The sequence below is a fragment of the Nansenia antarctica genome, assembly GCF_963989245.1.
Source record: "Nansenia antarctica genome assembly, chromosome: 18".
Taxonomy (NCBI): Eukaryota; Metazoa; Chordata; class Actinopteri; order Argentiniformes; family Microstomatidae; genus Nansenia; species Nansenia antarctica.
Genome location: NC_137691.1, coordinates 4,458,884 through 4,484,040, shown reverse-complemented (window position 1 = coordinate 4,484,040; position 25,157 = coordinate 4,458,884). Strand labels below are relative to the sequence as shown.

At 41.8% G+C, this 25,157-nt stretch overlaps 3 protein-coding genes across 4 annotated transcripts in view; 2 read left to right on the top strand and 1 right to left on the bottom strand.

Annotated features, from left to right (window-relative positions):
* The window catches only part of ankrd52b (ankyrin repeat domain 52b), a gene marked incomplete at both ends in the record, with an annotated part of 28,796 nt that extends 25,081 nt beyond the window's left edge, over nucleotides 1–3,715 (top strand). Inside the window, 4 exons of the mRNA XM_080548391.1 lie at nucleotides 115–197; nucleotides 2,690–2,772; nucleotides 3,130–3,221; nucleotides 3,453–3,715. Coding sequence (XP_080404517.1) covers nucleotides 115–197; nucleotides 2,690–2,772; nucleotides 3,130–3,221; nucleotides 3,453–3,715 — 521 coding nt within the window. The remainder of the gene's footprint in view (nucleotides 1–114; nucleotides 198–2,689; nucleotides 2,773–3,129; nucleotides 3,222–3,452) is intronic.
* A 13,279-nt stretch (nucleotides 3,716–16,994) lies between these two features.
* On the bottom strand, nucleotides 16,995–23,627 carry nabp2 (nucleic acid binding protein 2). The gene is made up of 7 exons (XM_080548095.1): nucleotides 23,507–23,627; nucleotides 22,889–22,980; nucleotides 21,928–22,066; nucleotides 20,787–20,858; nucleotides 20,260–20,407; nucleotides 19,802–19,862; nucleotides 16,995–17,539 (listed from the first exon to the last, which is right to left on the bottom strand). Exons 2-7 carry the CDS (start codon nucleotides 22,965–22,967, stop codon nucleotides 17,373–17,375), a joined length of 666 nt encoding a protein of 221 aa, XP_080404221.1. The 5' UTR covers nucleotides 22,968–22,980; nucleotides 23,507–23,627; the 3' UTR covers nucleotides 16,995–17,372.
* Nucleotides 23,628–24,288: 661 nt separating this feature from the next.
* Nucleotides 24,289–25,157, top strand: part of LOC308173197 (E3 ubiquitin-protein ligase NRDP1-like) — a gene marked incomplete at its 3' end in the record, with an annotated part of 9,826 nt that continues 8,957 nt past the window's right edge. The window contains exons 1-2 of one of the 2 annotated variants that reach the window (XM_080548193.1): nucleotides 24,289–24,365; nucleotides 24,554–24,691. Of the gene's footprint in view, nucleotides 24,366–24,553; nucleotides 24,692–25,157 lie in introns of those variants that run through there. The other variant, XM_080548194.1, reaches the window with a different exon arrangement.

Below are 25,157 nucleotides of genomic sequence, written 5' to 3'. Positions count from 1 at the left end.
TGTAAGGTTGCCTTACTGTGTTTACTTTCATGGCCTGTATCTGTGAGAAGTTATCATTTATATTTTAATAATGAGTACGTAATTCTAAGACATCTCCTGGTTTTAACCAATCAGAGATCCTGCTGCACCAAGCCAAGGCCGACCTCACCCTGCTGGACATCAACGACAACTCCGCCCTTCACCTGGCCTGCAGCAAGGTGACACACACACACTCACACACACACACACACACACACACACACACACACACACACACACACCTTCACCTGGCCTGCAGCAAGGTGATGCACAGACACACACACACACACACAGACACAGACACAGACACACACTCACACACTCACACACACACCTTCACCTCGGGAGTATTCCATCGGGACTTATCAAAAATAAACCTGGATTTTCCTGTAGTGACGTTGATGGAATACCCCCCTTGGCCTGTGTTTTTGATAACTGGTAGATTTTCTTCACTTTTAAATGAATGATATAGTCATTGACTCTGAGAATATAATTTATCAGTGCCTCATGAGAGTAGTTCAACTGTCTTACTCCACCAGAACCCCAAATATAAGCTAGTTTACTCCATTGTTTGTATTCAAGGTGATTGTAAACTTTAAAAACGTGGTTGGAGCTATAATTCCCGACTCCCTTCCCCCACACTTCTACTCCACTGACCACTGTAACTCCCTGATGTCATTTTTCAACTCAAAAATAGCCAACATCCACCAGCAACTGACCCCTCTTATGTCCAGTTGTCCATCTCCCCTATCTCCCCATCCCCCCCTCTCTGTACCTCTCTCCTGCTTCCATCTCCCCTCTGCTGCCGATTTATCTAAACTCATCCGGAAATCCAAGCCATCCACCTGCCAACTTGACCCCCTGCCCTCCTCCCTGGTCATAGCCTCCCTCCCCTCTCTCCTGCCCCTGATAACTACAATCATCCATTCCTCCCTCACCTCTGGTTCTGTCCCATCATCTCTCAAATCCGCAGCTGTAACACCAATTCTGAAGAAACCTGGTTCAGACCCCAACATCTTCAATAACCTCCGTCCCATCTCCAACCTGCCATTTCTTTCAAAAATCTTGGAAAAAGTGGTGGCTTTACAGATTCATACTCATCTCTCTAACAATAACCTCTACGAACAGTTCCAGTCTGGCTTCCGCCCCCTTCATAGCACAGAAACAGCCCTCCTCAAAATCACAAATGACCTCCTGATGGCAGCTGACTCCGGACTCTTATCCATCCTCATCCTACTCGATCTGAGCGCCGCTTTCGACACTATATCGCACTCCACCCTCCTTAACCGTTTAGCCTCCATTGGTATATCTGACACCCCTCTACACTGGTTCCATTCCTATCTCTCTGGCCGCACTCAGTTTATACAGTTAAAATCATTCACATCCCATCCGACCCCCCTCTCCTCTGGTGTTCCCCAGGGCTCTGTCCTTGGCCCTATCCTCTTCATCATCTACCTCCTCCCACTTGGTCTGATTTTCCGTAAATACAACATTCATTTCCACTGTTATGCGGACGACACCCAGCTCTACGTTTCCTCCAAACCCACTTCCACCCTCCCTCCCTCCTCCCTCTGTGCCTGCCTACAGGAACTTAAATCCTGGTTCACTTCAAATCTCCTCAAACTAAACAGCAATAAAACAGAGGTAATTCTCATTGGCTCCAAATTCACACTCACCAAGCACCCCAGTTTCACCCTCAACATAGACAACTCCTTGGTTTCCCCCTCCCCCAGGTTAAGAGTCTGGGTGTCGTCCTCGACAGCACCCTTTCATTCCACTCCCACGTTAACAACACCATCCGGTCTGCTTACTTCCATCTACGTAATATCAACCGCCTCCGCCCTTCACTCACTCCCAACAGCGCCGCAATCCTGGTCCACTCCCTCGTCACTTCCCGCCTAGATTACTGTAACTCCCTTCTCTTTGGTCTCCCCCACAAACTCCTCCACAAGATCCAACTGGTCCAGAACGCTGCTGCCCGTATTGTCACCAGAACCCCTGTCATCAGTCACATCACCCCCATTCTACACCAACTCCACTGGCTCCCCATCAAACACCGCATCGACTACAAAATCCTTCTCCACACTTTCAAGGCCATCCATAACCTCGCCCCTCCATACCTGTCCGACCTCCTCCACATCAACATTCCCACCCGGTCCCTCAGGTCTGCCTCCTCCATCAACCTGACCGTCCCCCCAGCCCGTCTGTCCACCATGGGGTTTAGAGCCTTCAGCCGCTCCGCCCCTCGCCTCTGGAACTCCCTCCCCCCCGACATCAGGAACATTGACTCTATCATCTCATTTAAAACTCACCTCAAAACCCACCTGTTTACGCAGGCGTATCCCTGTTGATTTGCTTTTCCCGTGCTGCTCTGCTGCTGGCTATGTTTTATACTGTATATTTCTATGTATTTTGTGTTTTGAATTTTGTGGCTGTTTTTAGATTTGTTGTTGTACGGCGACCTTGAGTGCCATGAAAGGCGCCATATAAATAAAATGTATTATTATTATTATTATTATTATTAATTCTGGTCTAATTCTTGAAGATGGTTACATTTCTCCATCCATTAGCTGTTTACCCCCCAATAAAGTGGCACGGGGGCCATTTTGTTTTTGTTTGTATCCCAGGACGCCCCGTAACCTTGGTAACCTTGCGTCGTTGTGTTCCGCAGGCTCATGAGATGTGCGCCCTGTTGATCCTAGGGGAGATCAGCGACTCTTCCCTCATCAACTCAACAAACAGCGCACTGCAAATGTGAGAATGTCTCACCTGAGAAACACTCATCTTGTTTACACTGTCACCACATCTGGGGGGTATTCCATCAATGTCGCTTAAGGAAGATCCAGGTTCAAGACTTATAAAACAAACAAAAAAAAAGCCTGGACTTTCCTTTAGTGACGTTGATGGAATACCCCCCTGATCTAGTATCCCTCTTTACACCATCTGTAGATGTTCACTATCTCTCTTACCCCCCCCCCCCCTTCTCCAGGCCAGTTCAATTCACAGTTCTCATCTCTGGGTTAGATTGAACACAGTGTTAAAACGTTATACCCCCGTTGTTTGGTTGTTTGGTTGCCTTATCTTCTCCTGCCTCTCCCCTGCCCCCTGCAGGCCCCTCCACATCGCAGCGAGGAACGGCCTGGCCACGGTGGTGCAGGTGCTGCTGAGCAGAGGGGCGGCCGTGATGGCCGTCGACGAGGAGGGTGAGTTGGTGTCAGTTGGTTAGTGGGTTGGTTAGTGGTTGGTTGGTTAGTGAGTCCGATAAAACAACAACTATAACAAAACAATAATATATATGCAAAAAATAGTTTAAAAAGACATGAACTCTCTCTCTCATGCCTCCCTCCCCTCCTCCCCTCCTCCCCTCCCCCTCCCCCTCCCCTCCCCCTCCTCCTCCTCCTCCCCTCCCCTCCTCCCCCCTCCCCCCTCCCCAGGCCACACCCCGGCCCTGGCCTGCGCCCCTAACAAGGATGTGGCAGACTGCCTGGCCCTGATCCTCTCCACCATGAAGCCTTTCCCGCCCAAAGACGCCAGTGCCGCCGCCGCCGCCGCCTCCCACTTCGGCCTCAACCTGCTGAAGCACTGTGGCATCGCCGTGGCGATGGGCCCGCTGCCCAACGGCAACATGCACCACGCCTACCACCACGCCAACGACCACCACGGTACCATCAGTCTGGACGGCTGCTTCACCGAGTGAGACGAACACCCCCTCCCCCTCCAACCTGCTCCCTCTGTCACGCCCCTCCCTCCCAGGCCCTCTTGTTCTGCCCCCCCCCCTTATATCTCTAACTAGCCGGATCTCTTCTTAGTCCACTATGATCCGGACAGGGGGGGCCTTCCGCTCCCTCTAACACACGCAACAAGAGCAGGAATACACTTAGATTTGTGTGTGTGTGTGTGTGTGTGCGCGTGTCTATACGCGTGTCTATGTATATGTGTGTGTGTGTGTGTGTGTGTGTGTGTGTGTGTGTGTGTGTGTGTCTTATCCGTGTGTTTATTTGAGAAGAAAAAAACATCCCTGATGGGTGCAGTCAAACCTATATGCAATTTTTTGCCTCTCTCCTCCTGGTGGCGCTGTCTCTCGTCTCTGTCTCTGTCCTCTGTGGCGCTGTCTCTCTCCTCGGTGGCGCTGTCTCTCGTCTCTGTCTCTGTCCTCTGTGGCGCTGTCTCTCTCCTCTGTGTGGCGCTGTCTCTCTCCTCGGTGGCGCTGTCTCTCGTCTCTGTCTCTCGTCTCTGTCTCTCGTCTCTGTCCTGGGTCACCTCAGATGTCCTTTGTTCAGCGTGTAGGAGGAGAGAGCATGTCCATGAAATTGATCATTTCTAAATAATTTTGTCGTCTTGAAAAAAATCCTGACAAGTTATCTCAGTTTTGTTTGGATTAACACAACTCACAAGCACGTGTGACTGACAAGCTATGGATAAGTATCTTAAAATTGTTTATTTTCTAGTGAATTATTGATATTGCACTTAAAGAGAAAAAAAAAGAAAAAAAAAAGATGATGATGATAAATGTACCTCGCAAATCCAGATTCAGTGAGAACGATGACCTCATAGTGGGCGAAGGTGCCTCACCGTTCACCTAGAAATGACTTCTCCCTTGACTGAACTAATGGGTGCAATATACAGTACAGCGTATCTTCAGTACTTTACCTTTCTAAGTAGAAGCCTATGTCTGAGGTAGCAGAGGGAGAGAGGGATGGACTGTGGCTGACATGGGTCTGACTGTACAGTGAAGGGTCTGGGAGAGTCAGAGCCCCTGCAGAGAAACCCCCGTATATGGTGTCAACTTGTGTCAGAAAACGTATATCTCCTCTTGGCTCAGGCTGATCTTGATTTACGCCATCCAAGTTTCTGGTGTCCTTCTTGAACAATGTTTTGTACTTCCTTGTTATTCTGGTGCCCAGATCTGGTTTGTCGTTCGACTGTCCTCTGACTGACTTGGTCATTGGCTGACTGATCTGGGACCAGACGACTTCATTGTCAGGGAGAGTAATCAAGCTTCTCTGATTGTCTTGCTTGCTGATACAGAACGAGTAAGTAACTTACACTTGGTGTAAGTGAAGTAACCCCTCATACCTGGGGGGGGTATTCCATCAACGTTGTTTTTGACAAGTCTCTCGAGACTTCTAAAAAAATAAAAATAAGCCTGGATTTTCTTTTAGCAATGTTGATGGAATACCCCCCTGACCCTCAATAAGTTATCCACACTTGACCCAAGGGAATATGAATATCCGGCGTCTACGCCTCCATTGACTGAGTGGTTTTCTGCATAAGTCCCCTCTCACTGAGTCCATAAGTTCCCTCTCACTGAGTCCATAAGTCCCCTCTCACTGAGTCCATTAGGGGACGTTGTGGGTCTGCCTTGAAGCCCGCTCCCAACCGTCACTGTAATAGACTGCATTGACACCTTAAGGTGTTTCTTAGATTTTCTCTGGGCATTTAGCAGTGTTGTGCCTATGAAAATACTGAGATTACTTAAAGACAACCTGCCCCCCACCTATGTTCTACTTTTTGTTCGTATCCCTGATTATTTGAGACTTAAAAAGAGAACAATTCTAGTGGAACATTCGTCTTGGCAAAGGATGAAATGCAGATCTTAAGAGAAATGGTCTAAGCACACATACTTCTTTAGCGACTGATAAGCTATTTTTTGTTGATTGTTGCATTGTTTATGGAATGTAAACAATAGTCATATCATGAGTCAAATATATTTGCACAACAGGGCCATACCTCTGGTAGGAACATAACAGAGAAAGGATATATCTTCATTATAGCTGCTAAAATATTGCTGCCTTTCTTTTCCATGGATTGTATGTACGGTTTCCATCAATGCGGGTCTACATTTAGTGTATAGTTTTGTGTATTTTATTTCATTTTTTTCTTGGGATGCAATATTCACAGACAGCCTTTAGATTCTACCCTCAGATTATTATTATTTTTGCTTTCGCTTTTTCCTACTGTTTGCTGTGGTGGAAAAAGATTCTTGACTGTAATTTTAAGGATTTTGAAGAAAATAATTTGCACTGTACCTCCAAAGGTTAGGCCTAAGTATTATTTCTCAATTGGAATGCACATGTCTTATCAAAAAAAATCTACAGTACCAAAGGTTCTATTTTGATAATCTTGTTTCATTCTAATGGAATAGCTCTTTTTTTTTCGATTAGTTTTTCCTACTCTTGCCAAACAGCCATACTTGATGTTGAACAAAACAAAGAAAGCTGCTTCAGCCCCCAGTTGATAGACATACTGTAAGCCTGCTTCAGCCGCCAGTTGATAGACATACTGTAAGCCGTCACTGTCATGGTGGCATGACCCCCCCGACACAGGGAGTCCTCAAAAAGACAGCCAAAATCAGAAATGAAATTGTTGCATTCTTTGAATTTGGCACATTTTATATTTACCTCAAAGCTTTAACCAACGCAACTCATTGACCTCAGTTTGGGCCACACTTTAGATGTATTGATTTTTTTGATGAAAGCTTCTCTGCCTTTTGTTTGCACATTTAGTTGAATTAATGTAGTTTTATGCCTCAGTTGATTTAAGCTTTTTATGGAGATAGTTAGGGGAATGTTAATGTTCTAATTCAGAAAAAAGAAAATTCTCTATCTTCTTTAATTACTTTTGAAAACGATATCATTCTCAGTATTTGACCTTGAATTCACAGCCATGAATTCATTGGAAATTCTAACCAGGATTTTTTTTCTTCTGGTGTGCTGTGATGAGATGCACATATTATGCATATTTTGTCATATTTAACATACTTGGCCTAAGTAGCAGTAATGAAGAGATGTGTTTCCTGAGCTCAACATTTGGCATAAAGTATGGCTGCAAACAAACCTTATCTGCATGGTTGAGGTTTGTATGGACAGTAACTTGTTTTTCTTTTCTTTTATTCTTTTTGAGATGACAATCAGCATTACAAGGGCTTTTTATTAGTCAATGCTTCTTGTAAAATTGTGTAGAAGTATTTTATTTTCAGTATTTTATTTATTTGAATTTCAAAAGTAATCCCAAAAGTATTGGATCATTTCTATGAATCTTTTTCAAGTATCAAGTATGTGTGCTCCCATTTCTCTTCTTCTGCAGCAACAGGAACAGGAAGTTGTGTAGGCGTGTCTGGTACCGATACCTCTGGTGTGCTTCTCTGACCACCTCAACCCCGTTTTCTCCTCAGTTTCTTAGTTGTTTTCTTCTGGACACGCCTCACAATCTGCTCCTTACTCCTGTGACTTAATGACACCCTAGAATTGTTCTCTTCCAATGAAATATTCAATATTCAAAACCATTAGCAGCATAATCTCCTTAGATGTACACACTATTAATTGTATGAGGGAAAAAAATAACAAAAAACATTGATGCATCCATTTCTGAATCATATTGCAGACTGAGATTCGTTGTCAGTTCCTGGTGCGTTCAATCATAGGGCTGGGAAGGAACTGTGTTCAAAAAGACAAAAAAATAGGGAAAAAGTCAAAGTTTACCTTGCACCTATTCCGTGGCCAGTACTGGTATTCCACAAGGTATTTAAGACAAGGTTAAGAAAAAAAGACAGTCAATATCCTTTACATGATAGGTAGGAATAGCGAATGCCAAAACCAGTGTCGCTGATGTTCCTCATATCTATACTAACTTGCTGAAAAAAAATGATTGTATTAAGCTACCTGAACTTTTTGTGGCATTTAACATGAGCCTTTTTATATGATGTCAGTGAAGGTTTAGTTTAATGAGGGGGAGATCGCGTCGAATAGTAAGCCATTTAATGATGTCCCGATCTAGTTCAAGGTTGACTTGGCTATGTTAATTATTATTTCGGGGGACGTTTCACACAAGAAGATGAACGACCCACATCTAGATCCCTTTCATTCACTCCTATAGTCTGTGTGACATTTCATTGGCCACGGATTTGAGTTGCCTATAGTTTTTAAGTTAGGCTGGTTAAGATTTAACATTGAAAACAAAAATGTCCCTTAATATGGAACCCCAAGTGGATGCCAAAAAATAACTAGCTAAAGACAGAGGATCGGTGAGGGCATGAAAGACTAAATATTGCCCTTCTCTTACCCCTGTTTTGTTGTTGTATCCCCCCCGCCCCCTCCACCCCATTTAACCATTCCGTTAACACTGTGGACATAGATTAGTATTGTAGTTATTGGGGCCGTAGGGTGGCAGAAAGCATTTAAGATTTCCAATGATAGAAGAACAACAACAACAACAAAAACGTCTGACTATTTTTACTCAGTCATGACCCAAAGCACTTATTTCAAGAATAAGCACTTTTGTATATTTAATATCTATATGTATGTATGCATTTATGTATACATATGTTAACTATGTAGATATTAACTTATATTTAGGGATGACCGTCAGTGAAGAGAGAGAGAGAGAGAGAGAGAGAGAGAGAGCAGATGAAATGGTAACTTAAGTGTGTGTGTGTGTGTGTGTGTGTGTGTGTGTGTGTGTGTGTGTGTGTGTGTGTGTGTGTGTGTGTGTGTGTGTGTGTGTGTGAGAGAGAGAGAGAGACACTGTTTGATTGGAGGGGCATGTCTCCATGCAGAGGGAAGCAGTCCCAAGTTGAAGATTGCGCCTTGGTGTGCACCTCATGTGCGCAGCACAAACTACATTTCAGAAAAGAAATAACTTGCACTGTTTTTCATTGAGTTGCCAAAAAAAAGCAGGATGAAACTGAAAAGAAAAAAACTTGGGATTATGAACAGAACATTTACATATCGCAGAGCCGACATTGACAGACATCCCAACTGAGCCATGTTATTCGTCAGTTGCTGACAGAAGTGAATGTGTCACATTCACTAAAATCACTAAGTGAACTAAATTACAACAGGTAAGGTTTTGGTTGCAGCACTGTTTAGCTAAAGAAACGTAATTGAAATTACGTCAAAAAAGGTAATGAGAAATTGACACAAGCAACAATATCTACTTCCTCCCTGTTGATAATGTTGTTTTTCTTTTTATGTAATGGGGTTGTGTGGCCTCTTGGGTATTCGGGCATGTTTGTTGTTTAGATCAAATCCTTGTCATTTCAGCCGTTGCAGGATGTCATTGCATTCAGTTGATGTGTTATATATAATAACGTGGTATGTCCAGCATATATGCCTTAGCCTCGGTCTAGCAGCACACACCTCACACACACACCTCACTCCAGTGGTATCTTCGTTTGCTAAATGTGTCCTTTAGTTCCTCTAGTTGTCTTATGAAAAGTGGGCACTCAGGCTTTGAGCTAAACTCCTGTCAACCATAGGTGGACTCACAATTTATTTTCGATCGAGATTGCCTTACAATACCTCTTAGATGTTATGGCGTATGGTGTTTTGTTATGTACTTTGTTAGTAGAGCATAATATATATACTGTATATCCACATTTCCATTTGTAATGTCAGTTTTTTGTTTGATTTCAGTACCAAGTATCAAAACAGTGGACCTTAATGCCCCATGCTGTTACCTAGACCCACAAGTGCCGTAGAATTCCCTGTTTGTCTGTAAAAAAAAAAAGAATATGGAAAAAAAAAGGAAGTGTCTTTGATTGTTAGTGGAGATGGTCTTACTGTGTCTACTGTGACCCCCAGAACAAAGAGAGGAACATCATATTTAAACAAGTGATTAAGGCCCAATCCCTATACGCCCCTTGCCCCTACAGTTAACCCTACCACTCCGTTTTGCGCTTTCACGCATGGGGGGGGGGGGTCCCGATTCTTGTTGGGATAAAGGGGTAGGGTGAAGTGGTAGGGCTACATGGCCCTCCAAACAGAGTGTTGTGAGAAACCTCACAGAATGCCTTCGTGAATCATCGGCAACATAGTGGCAAGGCACAAGCAACGAAAGTAAACCGCAAATGTACCGTAATGCTCTTCTTTGTTAATAAATATATTTTTAAAAGATGATAACCATCGTATTATCTTAGTTTAATGTGATTTCAATGTATTATAAACCTTTTCTTTGTAACAAGCATAACAAACAAAAAAACGCTAGTATGCTAATGTCTCTAGCTAGCTAGCTAGCTAACGTTACAACGTTATTCTAAGGCTGATTTGTGCATGACAGTCCCACATTTTCACATATTTCGATGTCGCATTTCCCCTCTTTGATGGCATATGATGCCAGAAATTTAATGACAGTCCAGAAGCTAAGTTGTTGCGCTTGTTACCGCTCCTCTAATATCAGTGCAGACTGGCAGGGTCGGAGTACGGGTTGCTAGATAAGAGCACCGCTGCTCTGTCACGAACTGGCCTGGTAATGAAGCCTTTTTATTTTTTTATTTTTTTACTTTGATCAATTGATAGCGTGAAAGTTGGGAACAAATTGTGAGCGTCCATGCTTTTCTATGATACTACTGATGACGTATCAGGGTCTTGAAGGCTTTCCCATTTCATAGGGGAAGATTTCAACCACTACCCCTTGTAAACGAGGGGCAAGTCGAAAAGCGAGGGGCACTCGAAAAAGAGGGCAAGGGGTAAAAATAAGAAATGGGATTGGGCCTAAGGGTCAAACGCTTGTGCTATAACCAATTATTCAGCCTTTCTTCATGAAGGCAGAATTGTCGTTCTTGATTGCCTCAAGTAAATCAGGATATATATGATATGAATCAACGGCTTTCCTCATGTCTTAATGGAGCGACTATTATATTGGGGGAAAGATTCTGCCCCGTTTGAATCTTCAGAAAAGAGACAGAAGTAGTGTGATGCATAATTGAAAGACCTTTAAAAGTTACTTTTAATACGGTATGGAATATAGCTGTGTAGAAAAATATTTGGCAGCTAAAACATTTTTTGGAAAGGTCAAAATGGACAAGTGACTAATGATATCCTTGCAATGGCTGAAATGGCAAAGAATATATCTGCCCTGTCCCTTAGTGCTTTAGATGTAAGAATGGTGGTCATGGGAGCTTTGAGTACGAAGGAAGAGGCATAGCATCAGATGTGACTGTGCGTGGCGTAAGACTGATCAAGCCCAAATGTTAGTTTGCTTGATTGTAAAAGCAATACGGCAGAATGGCTTGTTAGGGTAGTTTGAGAAGGTGGTAAAATTGCACAAATGTAGTTGAGTCAGAGTACTGTAAACAGTTACAGGTGAAGTTTGGGGAAATAACTATAGAAAACTTGGAAAGGAAAAAGATTCAAGATGTTTTTTTTTTTTGCTTCCCTGTTTTCTTTTTAAAATATCAGGGTATTTTGGATTCAAGGCAATTGGTGAAAGATTGCCAACAGAAATGTGGGTGGAAATGGAACGGTAATGTGAAAGTTGGAAGATAGGAAGAAAAAAAAAAATGTTTGTTATACTGGTATAATGTAGCTGCCTTTTTAACTTGTTGATTAACTACTACTGTATGGTAGGCTCCTTTTTGTGGGATTAATTAATTTATATTTGGTTCGGAAGTGATAGAAATTTTAAAAAAAGAACAAAAAGGAAAGTGTGTGTTTCTTTTTTGTCATGCCAGTGACGGGCAACCATATATGGTTACACTGTCCATTGAATAGTCCTCGGGGATGGCTCCCACTTACCTCTAGGACATCAGTGTCCTTTGTTACTTGAAAACTCATTGGATTAAGGCAATAGTGAGGCAGTTACCATTGTGTTGTCTTTTTAAGTATGTAATTGAATAAAGGGTACATCACAAACATTTCCTCTTCTCCAAACAAAGTTTCAATCTCCAATCGGGAATTTGATTTTCATTTCTTATTGGTGTGCACTGTTATTTCCAGCCAATTCCTACAGTATCAAATGATTGGATTGTAATGTGTTACATTACGGCATACGTTTTGGGGGTTGTTAAGTGTTCAGAAGTCTTAGTCATTGGTTTCTGACTGTTGACTAGGCCTATGACTGATTAGAAAACGATCCATAAACTAATTATAAACGAACTATAATCATCATTTATAAACCCCGAACAAGGGACACCATTTTGAAGTAATACCCATTATCTTAATGTGTAATTGCAAACTATCCACAAAGCTAAAGTTGGTGCATGTCCTACAGCCACAGACTGGTCTCTGTCTCACTCCTCCTCCTTGTACAGTGTGCCATCTTATCATGCTCATCCTTTGTTCACGATTAGATTGGCAATATTGACACGCTTACTCAGACCCAACATCCATATACTTTATGGATCATTTTCACCATTTCACCCCCCCCCCCCCCCCCCCCCTAAAGAAAAGAAATCTGGGCTGTTGAATTGTAATAAATCTACTGTACAGTATAGGGCTTAGAGGCTCCTTTCTTCTTTTGATACTTGTTTGGCAGCATGTAGCTAGTGCTTTGTTCTCCTAACGGCCTGACTGGCCTCTGTGTCGTCTCTGTCATCTGGGTTCAGCGTTAACAACCGTGATCTGAGTAATAATAATATGGTGATGATGATAATAATAATGTTGTCCGTCTCTCTTGTGCCTCTGTCGTTAGTTAACTTAAGGCTTAGTTAATGAGTAGTTATGTACAAAGCAAACTGGCGTTTGGATTCACTTTTATTCACCCTAATCTTTAACAGTACGGTAGTTGTTTTTTGCTGCTTTGAAATACTTCAGGGACAAAAAAAAAACGAAATAAAATGTCAGCAATTGCTTTGTTTAGTTTCTGATGTTTTCTATATAACTTCCAGGGCAGTTACTTTGTTGACCCCTCACTCCAAAAAACGACTATTGAGGAGTACTTTTTAAAGGGACGCGCTGGTGTTGTCATGGTAATAAGATGGCCTGTTTTCTATTGTGGGACTCCGTTATTACTTGATCAGCTGTAATCAGACACCAAAACAACTTACCTCAAGATGTTGTCTCACAATGATTTTACCCCAGCCAGTGCATTTTATTAATATATTGGACCTCATTGGAGAGTAAAATGTCATGTGATACATGCATATTATGCAACGGAAAAAAAAAGAAAAAAAACATTTTTTGTAAGTTTTATTTTTCTTAGGTTTCATGGTTGCTTCACGTCTTGAGAGCTACCCATAGGATGGACAGTGCACTGCAAGTAGGTAGACTAGCATAATGGATGGTGGTAGTTCCATTAAAGTAATGCCACACAGTAAGCAACCAAAGGAGAAACCTTTCTGGTAAAGACAATTGTTGTTGATCCTCATCATTATAACTACCTTATTTACAAGAACTGCATGCACATGTTTTTGTGTCACAAGGCTGCTCAGAAATGTGATGGCATTTTCTTTTTGGGGGGGAGTCGGAAAAAGTTGTGAACTCACCTCCTCTTATTACCTCCCGATTAATCAAGCACGTGCTTATATAAAGAGGCATACTAAACTGTGTTATTTGACATACAGATATAAAGAAAGAAGTCCTTGATATAAAATCTATAATTTTTAAGCAAAAAAGCTAAATGGTCTTCCATCCATCCATGCCAACTGAAAGCCTTATTATCGATCAAAGTTGAGGGCGCGCCTCCCAGGAACACCACTCATCACCACCACCGCAGGCAGGGTACACGTTTCTATCCTTCGTCCCACAGCGTCGGTTAAGGCACGCTCCACGTCTGGTCACCGTGGTGACCATCTCTCTCATCACTGTGGCCGCAACCTGCTTGAGCAACGGTTATATTGGCTGTAGATACTATTCAAAGCACAAAACCCAAAGAAACACTTATGTTGTTGTTATCATAAATCCAAACTCTTTTTTTGATTTTTTTCGGGGATGTACAACTTTGACAGTTGATTTTTTTTGCTCTTGTTTTTTTGTACTCTTGCCTTAGTCTTGTTTGGCCTGCCATATTTTAAAGGGAGAAGTTTCTCTAGGGACCTGAAAAAGAAAAAGAAAAAAACATACAGTGAAATGTTAAATGAAGTTGAGCACAGTACAGCCATGGTTGTGTTACTTGGCTTTTTAGTGGGACTTCATGAATTTAAGCAATATTGGCAAGTGCACTTTGTTGGGTGTTCTAAGCACAACATCACAAAAATGCACTCAACGAAACGGTATAGCGGTAAATGTGACGAGTTCAAGCTAAGTGAGCAAGAGTATAGGTATAGTTGACATTTGCAATTCCATTTTAGCAGCATGTCCAGAGAGGGGTTTTATTGGAACGTAGTTTTAGTGATGTTAGTAACTGTTCAGCCCCCTCTAACCTTACTTCAACTATTTGAATGAAGACAAAACCATACTTAAAAGAGATAATCAAGAATGAGAAGTTGTAGCTTAAACTGTTTTATATAGCTTATTAGTATGCAACCCCTTTAATTGGGTGTGCGTGTGCGTGTGTATAGTTCTCTGTGATGCGATACGTTCTAAGTATAATATATATGTGATTTTTCAATATAACATCGAGGCACTGGGTTTGGTGGTGGCGGTGGATTGTATTTTGTGTATGAGGAAGACAGGATAGCTATGCCATAGAACCTAAGGACGTTATGAAAACTTCTAAGCAGCATAGTGAGCGGTAGGCCACAGAGTGTGGCGTGTCTGTGTGGTGATTTGGGCAGTTTGCTGCCTGGTCTCCATTTAGTGAGTATGAGGTGGAGAATGTGAGTGACTCACTCAAGAGGGGTGAAGAAGAAGAAGAAGAAGAGAAAGGTGTGTACGTGTTCCTGTCTAGTGCTTTCTACTTCTTTACACACTTTCCCGGTTTACACAAATATCGTAAAGAATATAGTTTTTTTTCTAATTGGTTACACAAAATACATTCCCTTTGAAACACAAATGATGTTTGTAAGATTCTGGTGCTATTGTATGGTCTGTGATAGTTTGGGTTAGAGCCTTGAAATTCATTTTTAATTTGAGCATGATTTAAAAAATAAATAATAATTAATGATTACATGTAAGGTTACTGATCTATGCTTCAGTGTCCTACATGGGGTAATATGCATTAAAGGACCGTTGAATGAAATCGAAACACTGGTGTAATTGAAAGCTTGAAATGTTTGGCAGGTGACAGTCCTTTGCCTTAATAACCCTCATTATATTGTTTTAATTATCTATTCAAGAGGGCAGAGGAGCTTTGCTTTGTTTTTAAAAAGTCACTGGACATTACTTTGTACAACGTAAAGTTGTTCTCCTTTATTCCAATAGACCAGCCAAGTGAAATATAACACAGGCCCTGCCTACTGGTTACAACCACGAAAGGTTCTGTGCTTCCACATGGCTAGCAGTGTCTTCATCCTGCCTTTGCTAGACGTTTATTGGCTTTCCGTTGTGTCTCTACGTGTCACTGGTTGAAGTCCGTAACAGTGGGACTTGTTTTTATGCCTCAGCTAAGCGCAAAATGTGCGGGACAGCATGTTCGACTTCCCCACACGATTTCAGTGTGAACTGTGGGTGATCATTAGAGTGTACTTCATGTGCACTTCATTTAGAGCCCAACTAAATTCAGGTGGTGCAATTGTGAGCAAGTAAGTCAAAGTGCATGAAATGAAATCGCTTTCTTTCTTTAACTCATCATACTTCTTCTCTTGCCCCCCCTTTGACTTTGTTTTGAAGTATGTTATGGCTAACGGCTGCCCGGTAGAGAGCTTGAGCATGCCTGCGTCCAGTATTGTGTGGTCCCTAGAGGCTTCAGTAACTCACGGCAGAAGAAACCTTATGTAGGTTTTGCTAGCATGAGATTGTGGTTTAAAAAAAAAAAAAAAAAAGGAAAGAAAGAGAAAAAAAAAGTAGATTACTATTACTACTAATGTGATTATTATGATCATGATGTTCTGTTATGCCTACCTCCTCGATGCACAGCTCATTGTGGTCTCCTTAGCTCATAACCACCTATCTTAATGTAAACAAACGTGAACAAATATGAATAATCTCTGATCATCAAAAAGGCAAATGTGAGCTTGATCGTGTGTATGTACTGTATGCGAGTGCGCTTGAAACATGGAAGGAAAAATAATATATCACAACCACTGGAATGTGAAGCCAAACTGTATTATGAGAAGACTTAAATCACTTTTAAGGTCTAACTGTTGTAACATACACATGAACCTCAATGGTGGTACATGTTTAGCTATCATTCAGATACTGTACATGTAGTAACAAGGTACTTTAAGATTGATTGATTGATTTTTATGTAAGCCCCTACAAGTATCCTTTTTCACCAATAGTCCTCCTATTTTTCATAGTAAGGTGCATTTTTACGTGTGTAAGTTCAGCCATAAGTCTAAAATCAAGTTTACATCTGTAACTATGTGTATGACTAGGAGAGATTGGGAGACTGTGTATGAGTGTGTGTGTCTAACTAACTTAATTACAAAAGCAACAAATAACAATGCTCCTAACTGAGTCTGTGTGATGGGTAAATGATGCACGTGGTGTTTGTGTGTGAAGGAGAATCTTATCGTATCCAGCCTTAAGCCTTCAAAATAACTTTAGACCTTCTGTCATCATACCACTACAAACCCCTCCCTCTCTCCTCCCTGCCCTATCTACCTTCAACATCTCAAACGAAGCAGAGGGATGTTAAGATACCCATGCCCTAAAAGACACACACAAATGCCCCCCTCCCCTCCCCACCCTTGAACAAATCTTCAACTCGTTCATGATTTTGTGACAATGCAATCCTGGAAAGCACTTTGCCTTGTTATATCAGTACTTGTGCTAGTGAATGGTTATTTGTTACATACATGTATAAAATACATGATAAATTATTTGAGTAAAATAACATAATCTGCATTGACCTCTCTAACATTACAGGAGAAATTTAACCAACCAAGGCATTCAAACCTGATCAATTTTATACAATGTATGCTGCAGCCTATGAGTCTTGTCTGTCAGTGTTGTGGCTTAGGATTGGTTATGTTTAAATAAAGTGCTATTGCTTAATATCTATTCACTGTGTGTGGTTTCTGACTTATTATTCTGACTATGACTGTGTTTATTATATGCTTGTATTTGTCTTGACACCACCAAAATCCAAATACATGCTGTGTGTTATGTTCTGTCAGATTTACACAAAGAGTCTACACACACGGTGGTACATTAATTAAAAGAGTATTCTTTATATTTTATACATCTTATGGAAAACATGTGAAACGGTGAGTGCATTAAAAAAAACATTGATTTGTGGCAGAAACGTATGTCACTTTAAATACTGAGGGTGAATCCCTTCCTATCCTCCTTTATAGAAAACCCATTATGGCTTCCCACCAAGCATCTCAGTGTTTGTAAAAAAAATAAAAAGTTTTTTATGTTCCTTGTAAACTAATGAAATAACAAACAATTTTGTAACCCCAGTATATATACGAGTAACGGTCATCAAGGTCAGTTCAGTCCAGAAACAACTGAGAATACATATAAAATATAGATCGAAAACAATAATTACAGGGTTCATCCCGAAGAAGAATGTAAAAGGAGTCTTTAGTGGTAGTGTCTCATCCATTGGATAACCAGGAGAGCCATGTCGTTTTCTTCCCTCTGCACAAATCATCTTTTAGCAGAGCGTCTGGTCTCCTTTCCATTGCTGACAGCCGTCCCTCCTATTCCAGGATTGGCTGCTACTCTGCTGCCAATCACATTACCAGCCCGCCCTCCTTGCTGGGGATTGGTGGAACCTTGGGAAGTTACTCCATTCCCATTGGTAGTTTCATTACCTATCAAGAGGTAGAAGGAAACATGAGGCAAAGTTTGTAACCTGATTATAAACAGATTATTTAGGGGAGCAACAGGGGTGTGTCTTCACAACATTGCAGGTAGGAAAGTAACTTATGTATCTAACTCTATTCTACATGCTAGAGTCCAGCGGTTCCCAACCTTTTTGGGAAAATATGTTGGCCCATGATTTGGCGGCCCACTTGCAGTACCCTCGCGGACCACCAGAGGGCCGCGGCCCATAGGTTGGGAATCGCTGTGCTAGACACTTACAGTATTGGGACAGTGAAGCACTTTTTCTTCTTTTGGCTCTATACTCCAAAAGTTTGAAGTTATAGATTATAACGGTTATAGATTCTCAGCTTGTATTTGATGGTATGTTTGGTGGTACTGGTTTGACAACACTTTTGATACATACATCCCCCTATTCCATGGCACCAAAGGTATTGGGACAATTGACTTACTTGACAGGTGTTTCTGGTTAGTCAGGTGTGTTCTGTCGCGTATATTTGTTCAAGCATCAGAGAGCTGTCAGTGTGTGGTATTGATTCTAGACTTTGCATTTGTGCCTTTAGTGTCTGTCAACACGAGGACCAAAGAGATGATGTCAGGAACAGCCTCCATGAGGTAAGTGTGAATGTGTCAGAGAGGCTGTACCGTACTAGCCTAATTACAGAGTCTACACGGCAAGGTGCAAACCTCCTGTTAGCCTCAGAAACAGGATGGGCAGGTTACAACAAAAAGGTGTTGTGGACACTAATACATAGCCTTTATTTATGTATTTATGTAAACCAGCTCTTTTCCCTTCTTGTTTTTTGTTTTTCTTTCCTAGCACCAGGGGAGCCCCCCCTCCCAAATGTCGTTGTTTGGTACCTGTACTATAGCAATGACAATAAAGACCATTCATTCATTCATTCATTCATTCATTCATAATACGAACATTATCATGTACCAGAGTAATTGCAAGAGGAAAGTGTGTAGAAAAAAGGAAATACCCAAAAAGCGGAAGTTTGTGACTCAGGCCAAGTCAGTCTTCAGATTTAAATTCAATTGAACAGCCATTTAAATCCCCATAAGATAAGAATAAGGGCAAAAAGACCTAAAAACAAACAACAATCCAAGATGGCTGCAGTACCGGCCTGGCAGAGCATCACCAGAGAAGATACCCAGTGTCTGGTGGGGTCAGTGGTTCAGATGTCAGGCAGTTATTCATAATAATAATAATAATAATAATAATAATAAATTGTATTTGTAATGCAATATGTTTACATTTGGAAATCTCAAAGTGCTACAGAAAACAAGAGAAAGAGCTAAGAATAACATTTCAATAAAAGGCTCTATTAAAAAGGTAGGTTTTAAGGCCTCGTTTGAAAGCATCCACACACAGTCTGTGGTGTTATCGCATGCAAAGTTATTGCATGCAAAGTATACAGTATGTGACCAAATACTAAACACGTTCCACCAATCATATTCGCAAGCGTCACCTGCGTCACGTTTACCTGCTTCGGATTCTGCTCTGTTTACGGAATACGGATAAGCATCCCTACAGCCAAATGACACCACGTGTGGTTATTCTGGTCCAAATTCCTCTTGAGAACTCAACTGTCAAGCACTTTGGAATAGTTTGGAATACAAGAGAGAGCCTTCGCCAAAGTGGACACGGGTTGAGCTTTTGTCAACTACAGCGGCAGCTTTGGAGATGGCCTATATAGCCTATGAAACACGCTGCTTCTGATAAACCTTCTTCAATTGACATCAAATAGGTAGGATTCTGTAATGTTATTTATCCTATCATCTGCTATGGTTAACCACTTACGCATATGAAAACAAAATCGCAAAAACAACAAGTGGGTACTCATGAACATTTCTGAAGGTTGGCAGGTCTGAACTAAAAAACGTTTTAGTAGAAGGCGATAATAGGGAGAAGGTTTTTCCTTCTATCAGTGGCCCCGGGCCCGAGCTAGAGTACTCTTCCTGCAACGAATAGTGGACTGCTGATTCACATGCTTAGTATTCAAATGTATTGATTGTAAGTCGCTTTGGAATAAGGCGTCTGCTAAATGCCAAAAATGTAAATGTAAATGTAAACTTGGTGTAGGTTAACCTACTGTAGATTTGTGGTTACAGGTAACGTCACCATTGAGCCTGTTTGTTTTAGATAGGTACCATGCACATTCATACATTCTGCCATAACTGTTATTGACGTCATATTCACTCATTACTCACATTTTTATTTTTTTGTTGGCCACAGATGGTTGACTTACCAGCTGAGCTTGCTGATGAGTTATTGTTGTTGTTCATTGCGTTTCCTTGGTCATTGAGTGCCTAGGAAAGAGAGATACGAGATGATGTTTTCCAACGTTTATATGTTGCCTTTTCCATTCCATTCATAAAAGATGATTATTTACATTTACATTTTTGGCATGTCGCCAAAAGCGACTTACAACAAATACATTTTTACTATGTAAGTGAATCATCTGTCCGCCAGTCAGAGCAGGGAAAAGTAATCTACGCAGGCCTGAGGCCTTTGGCAGTCGTCGTGCTTAAAGAAGGAAGAATGTGTTTGTTTGTTTTCACACAGGGGAAACAGTACAGGGGGTAGTAGGTGTCTCACGAGGGACAGTTCAGGTGTAGCCCGAAGAGGTGATTATAATAATGCTCAACAATGTGATGTCACTCGCTACAACCATAACAACTGTTACCATAACAACTGTTTCCATACCGTCTTGTTGTTCGACTGGGCCAGGTACTCTGGGTTCTTGTTGTTCGACTGGGCCAGGTACTCTGGGTTCTTGTTGTTTGACGTGGTACTGAGGTACTCTGGGTTCGGCTCGCTAAAGTTTGGCACCTCTGAGTACACCATGCAGAACCTGCCCAAAACAGTCACAGTTATGTGATTACATGTGTTGCTCAAACCATTTGTTAATACCAGACAACAACAACAACTAAAAAAAAAAGTTTATTCGTCCATCACTTCTGCTTTCCATGTGTAGCATGCATTGTGATAGGCTAGGTGCACGATCTCCACTACTTCCTGAAAGGCACCTTTGCATGAACATATCCTGTCTCACTCTATTGGTTTAATTGATTCATCAGCTGTGCACTGTGTGTTCCAACAGTTTACCGCACAGCTGATTAATCAATTAAACCAATAGAGTGAGACAGGATATGTTCGTGCAAGGTGCCTTTCAGGAAGTAGTGGAGATCGTGCACCTAGCCTATTCAGTGCTGTGGTGCCGTAGGACTTACTCTCCAATCTTCTGCAGGTCCCCACCTCTGCCCGTGTACAGAGTCAAGCAGCCCTTGAACACAGACGCATATCTGGGGGGAACAGCAAGTGTTTAAAACACAATCTGTACCCAACAAAATCAAAGTAGAGGTATAAATTGAAAGCATATGGAATAACACATATCTAACCAAATACAAACTCATGGTACACGTGTCTTGATTATTGATATGGATCTCTGTATGACATGTGGTACCGTTTCCTGCTACTGATTCATGTATGTAATGGGACAGTCTTCATTCATTCAGACAGTCTTTCTTCTTTTGGCTCTAAACTCCAAAACTTTAGGTTAAAGTAGAGATTCTCAGCTTTTATTTCATGGTAATTTGTGTACATAATTAGTTTCACTGTTCAGAAATTATAACACTTAGAATTATAACATTATAACACTATTATACCCAATATATACACAAATATATATATATATATATATATATATATATATATATATACTGCTTCTACCACAGGGCCGTCAAGGCCCTGAACACAGAAAAGGCCTAAGTTCTGGGCCCAGGACAGTCCGGACGGATTGTATGGCAGCTAGTGCTGAGGCACAAACATGTACATTTTCAAGCCTGCAAACTGTGACACTTTAAAATAATGTGAAAAAATACTTTTGTGCAATATGACAACCCTAGTTGACTATCTGTGCAGTATAGTACAGTGGATTGTGTACATAGCCTTTATTGATGTAAACCAGCTCCTTACCTTCTTGTGATTTTATGCTTTTTCTAAAATGTGTTTTTTTCCCCCTTTCCTAACACCATTTCGTTGTTTGGTACCTGTACTGTAGCAATGACAAATAAAGTCCATTCCATTCCATTCCAAATACCAACAAATAAAACATTGATTTGACTGGGTTTCATTTACATTTTACAAATACATTTGACTAAGTAAGTGAATCATCTATCCACCAGTCGTAGCAGGAAACAGTAATCTATGCTCAGGCCAGGGGGACCATTAGCAGTCATCATGCTAGAAGAAGGAAGAATATTTATTCCCCCCCCCCCCCGGCCCCCACATCTATTCTACACTCTGTGTTTGGGTTCCAGCTCTGTGTATTTCCAAGGCGTTGACTACGTTGTGACTCAGCGGCTGACTCACCCCTTGGTGAGTCTTATGATGTCACCAGTCTGGATGAGCCCCCCCACCTCGTCCCACACAGAGATGCTGATGCTGCCGGTCTTGTCTGCTACCTTGCAGGTGCGCACCTCGTGGCCGTCCTTCGTCTTCGTCACTCGCCCTGTATGAGGTAGGGTGAGAGAGAGAAGGTGTGAGGTAGGGTGAGAGACAGGGTTCACAAGTAAAATTTAAGACCTTTTTAGACCTTCTTTTAGACCTCTTTGAATAGAATTTTAGGCCTATTTGCGACACCATGTGATAGCTTTTTTGTCATCCTCGAGGTGATGGAATTAGGGATTTCACTGCCATACAGACAAAAAAGGAAGCGAATTGGCATTTTTTGGGTTCCAGCTTGATTCATTTCTGCGTAAATAGATGTGGTCGGACTGATTTCCTTGCAGGATCTCGTTTTTAAGACCTAGCACCTCGTTTTTTGACCGAATAACTGAAATGTAAGACCTTTTTAGGCCTTATAGATCGGGTTGCTGGATTGTAGACTTTAAGGCTTTTTGAGACCAGCGCGGGAACCCCTGGAGAGAGAAGGTGTGAGGGGGAAATCAAAAAGAGGGGGCTAGAGAGACAGATACATACATATATCTCATTATGAGGGCAGAAGGGGGTACACAGCCACGGAGGGAAGAGTGAGGAGGGCTTCCAGGTAAGTTGATGGCTCATGCAAGAATTGTTCTCTGGTTCACAAGGCTAGAAGGGCACACGGAAATGACGTTTACCTCATTTAGACCATGTTACCTTTAGGCTATCCTGCACATGTCTCAGATTTTGTGTGGGGTCATCTAACCGACTAACCTGAACAGATGCATTATCTAGGCTATAGGTCAAACTAGTACTTTGGCACTACTGATCATGTGAGAGTAATTGGTAACATATTAACTGTTCATCATCAAGTATCTATATAATGACATTACAATAGAGGACACCGAACCTGTTTCCAATACGATGAACATGACGTTGAGATTCTTCAGTCCAGGCTTGATGTCTTTAACGTGAGTCTCAGCCGCCATCCTGCATCCAGCCCTGATTCAAAACAGTCAGTGTGTGTCAGTATTGCGCCAGCATGCATAAGATATGCATAAGATATGCATGCATATTATGTCAACTCTGTCTCTAAGAAACCGAAACTTGCACCCCAAAAACAAACCGACATCGTTAATCCTAAACTGGTGAGCTGCAGCCCAGATCCACACTGCAAAAAACAGCTCTCAAAAACAAGAAAAATAAGCAATAAAATGAGGGAATATTACTTAAAATAAGCACAATTATCTGCCGACAGAACTAGAAAAATGTGCTCCAAAACACCTGCCAAGACTTTCTTAAAACAAGTAAAATATATCTTAAAATGAGTGTAGTCCGACAAAAAACAAGCATATATCGCCTTGGTTTAAGACTTAGATTTACTTTTTGCAGTGCAAGACCAGAGGTCTGGAGGATATAGCTAGCTCTATAGGTTATTATGCTAGTAGTGCTACCAGCTAACACTGACATTTAAGCTGTGTTATTGTTGACTTTGGTCGTTGCCATGTTAACTGTTAAATTGCATTACCTTAACGGCGTGCAGGCACGTGTTACAACCGTGTTGTTGTTGTTGACAAAATCACTTAAATTGGAAGTAGTATGTGTTTCCCTCTCGAAGGGGCTTTTCCATTATAGTTGTTTAGTTTTTTTTTTTTTTTTGCGAACGTCGAGTACAGTGTCAGAGAGACCTGTATACATTGATGCATTTGGTTGGTCGAATAAGGTGTCAATCAAAATGCTTGTTTGGCGTTCACGTTTATAAAGCACAATGTGATTGGCTCTTTTAGTTGAGAAGGGGGCGGGATCATATCGATGAGAGGTGGAGTCAACTGTCAATCTCGTGGCCGGTTGCTAAGCGGCTGGAGGGAAGGCGGTTTGGATGTGGGAAATGTGATTGGCTCTTTAGTTGAGAAGGGGGGCGGGATCGTATCGATGAGAGGTGGAGTCAACTGTCAATCTCGTAGCGGTTGCTAAACGGCTTGGAGGAAGGCGGGTTGGATGTGGAAATGTGATTGGCTCTTTAGTTGAGAAGGGGGGCGGGATCGTATCGATGAGAGGTGGAGTCAACTGTCAATCTCGTCGCGGTTGCTAAGCGGCCGGAGGAAGGCGGGTGGATGTGGAGATGTGGCGACAGGAAAGGACCTGGCATGCGACCCCTTATAATGACGCAAACAACTTAACTACGATTTAATCTTTGATTCGCATATTAACAGGTTAAGTCTTAGTATGCATTTGGCAACAACGTTACGTTTTTTTTTTTTTACGTTTTAGACCGAAATACTCCAGCTCTCCCTGGAAGGTGGCTGTTGACATCTCCTCTGCTAGCCACTACTAGCTAGCTACTTGCTAGCCATGTATAGTTTGTAACGTCACGGTCTCGCTAGCCGGTCAGTCTGGTCTTTAAACATGTGAATATGTTCCTTTCCTGCAAGCTTATCGTTTCCATGTTTGGAGTTTGATAGTGATACCATTAGCTAGTACGTTACTGGCACTGTAGACGAAATGGACAAATGAAAATGCTTAGCTAGCTTAATATACCACTCAAAGTCTGACTGTCTCATTTTCTTTACTACAGTATTTCCACTGGTGGAGGAAATCACCACCCCCGGGGTCCAGAGTGTGTCTGGCTTCCCCCGGCTAGACTGCCCTGATAACTGCTGTTGTCTGCAGTGTCTGTCCTTCATGAAGAGGGCTGAGGGAAGGGAAGGCACCGGTGAGTGAACAGAGACTCTATGACTATGGATAGCTTCATGAGTGAGTGAACTGAGACTCTATGACCATGGATAGCTTCATGAACAGAGAATCTATGACTATGGATAGCTTCATGAACAGAGAATCTATGACTATGGATAGCTTCATGAACAGAGAATCTATGACTATGGATAGCTTCATGAACAGAGAATCTATGACTATGGATAGCTTCATGAACAGAGAAGCTATGACTATGGATAGCTTCATGAACAGAGAATCTATGACTATGGATAGCTTCATGAACAGAGAATCTATGACTATGGATAGCTTCATGAACAGAGAATCTATGACTATGGATAGCTTCATGAACAGAGAATCTATGACTATGGATAGCTTCATGAGTGAGTGAACTGAGGAGGTATCCACTGTTTCAGATCATTGATGGGACCATACGTTGTCTCAGATGGGCGTACATGTCCCGTCTACTG

Excerpts from the sequence above, each read along its gene's own strand:
- nabp2 (XM_080548095.1), bottom strand. The coding sequence starts at position 22,967 with ATGGCGGCTGAGACTCACGTTAAAGACATCAAGCCTGGACTGAAGAAT. Across the intron at positions 20,408-20,786 it reads GACCTGCAGAAGATTGGAGA|GTTCTGCATGGTGTACTCAG; the intron begins GTAAGTCCTACG and ends TGTTTTGGGCAG. Across the intron at positions 17,540-19,801 it reads CTCATCAGCAAGCTCAGCTG|GTAATGAAACTACCAATGGG; the intron begins GTAAGTCAACCA and ends ACCTCTTGATAG.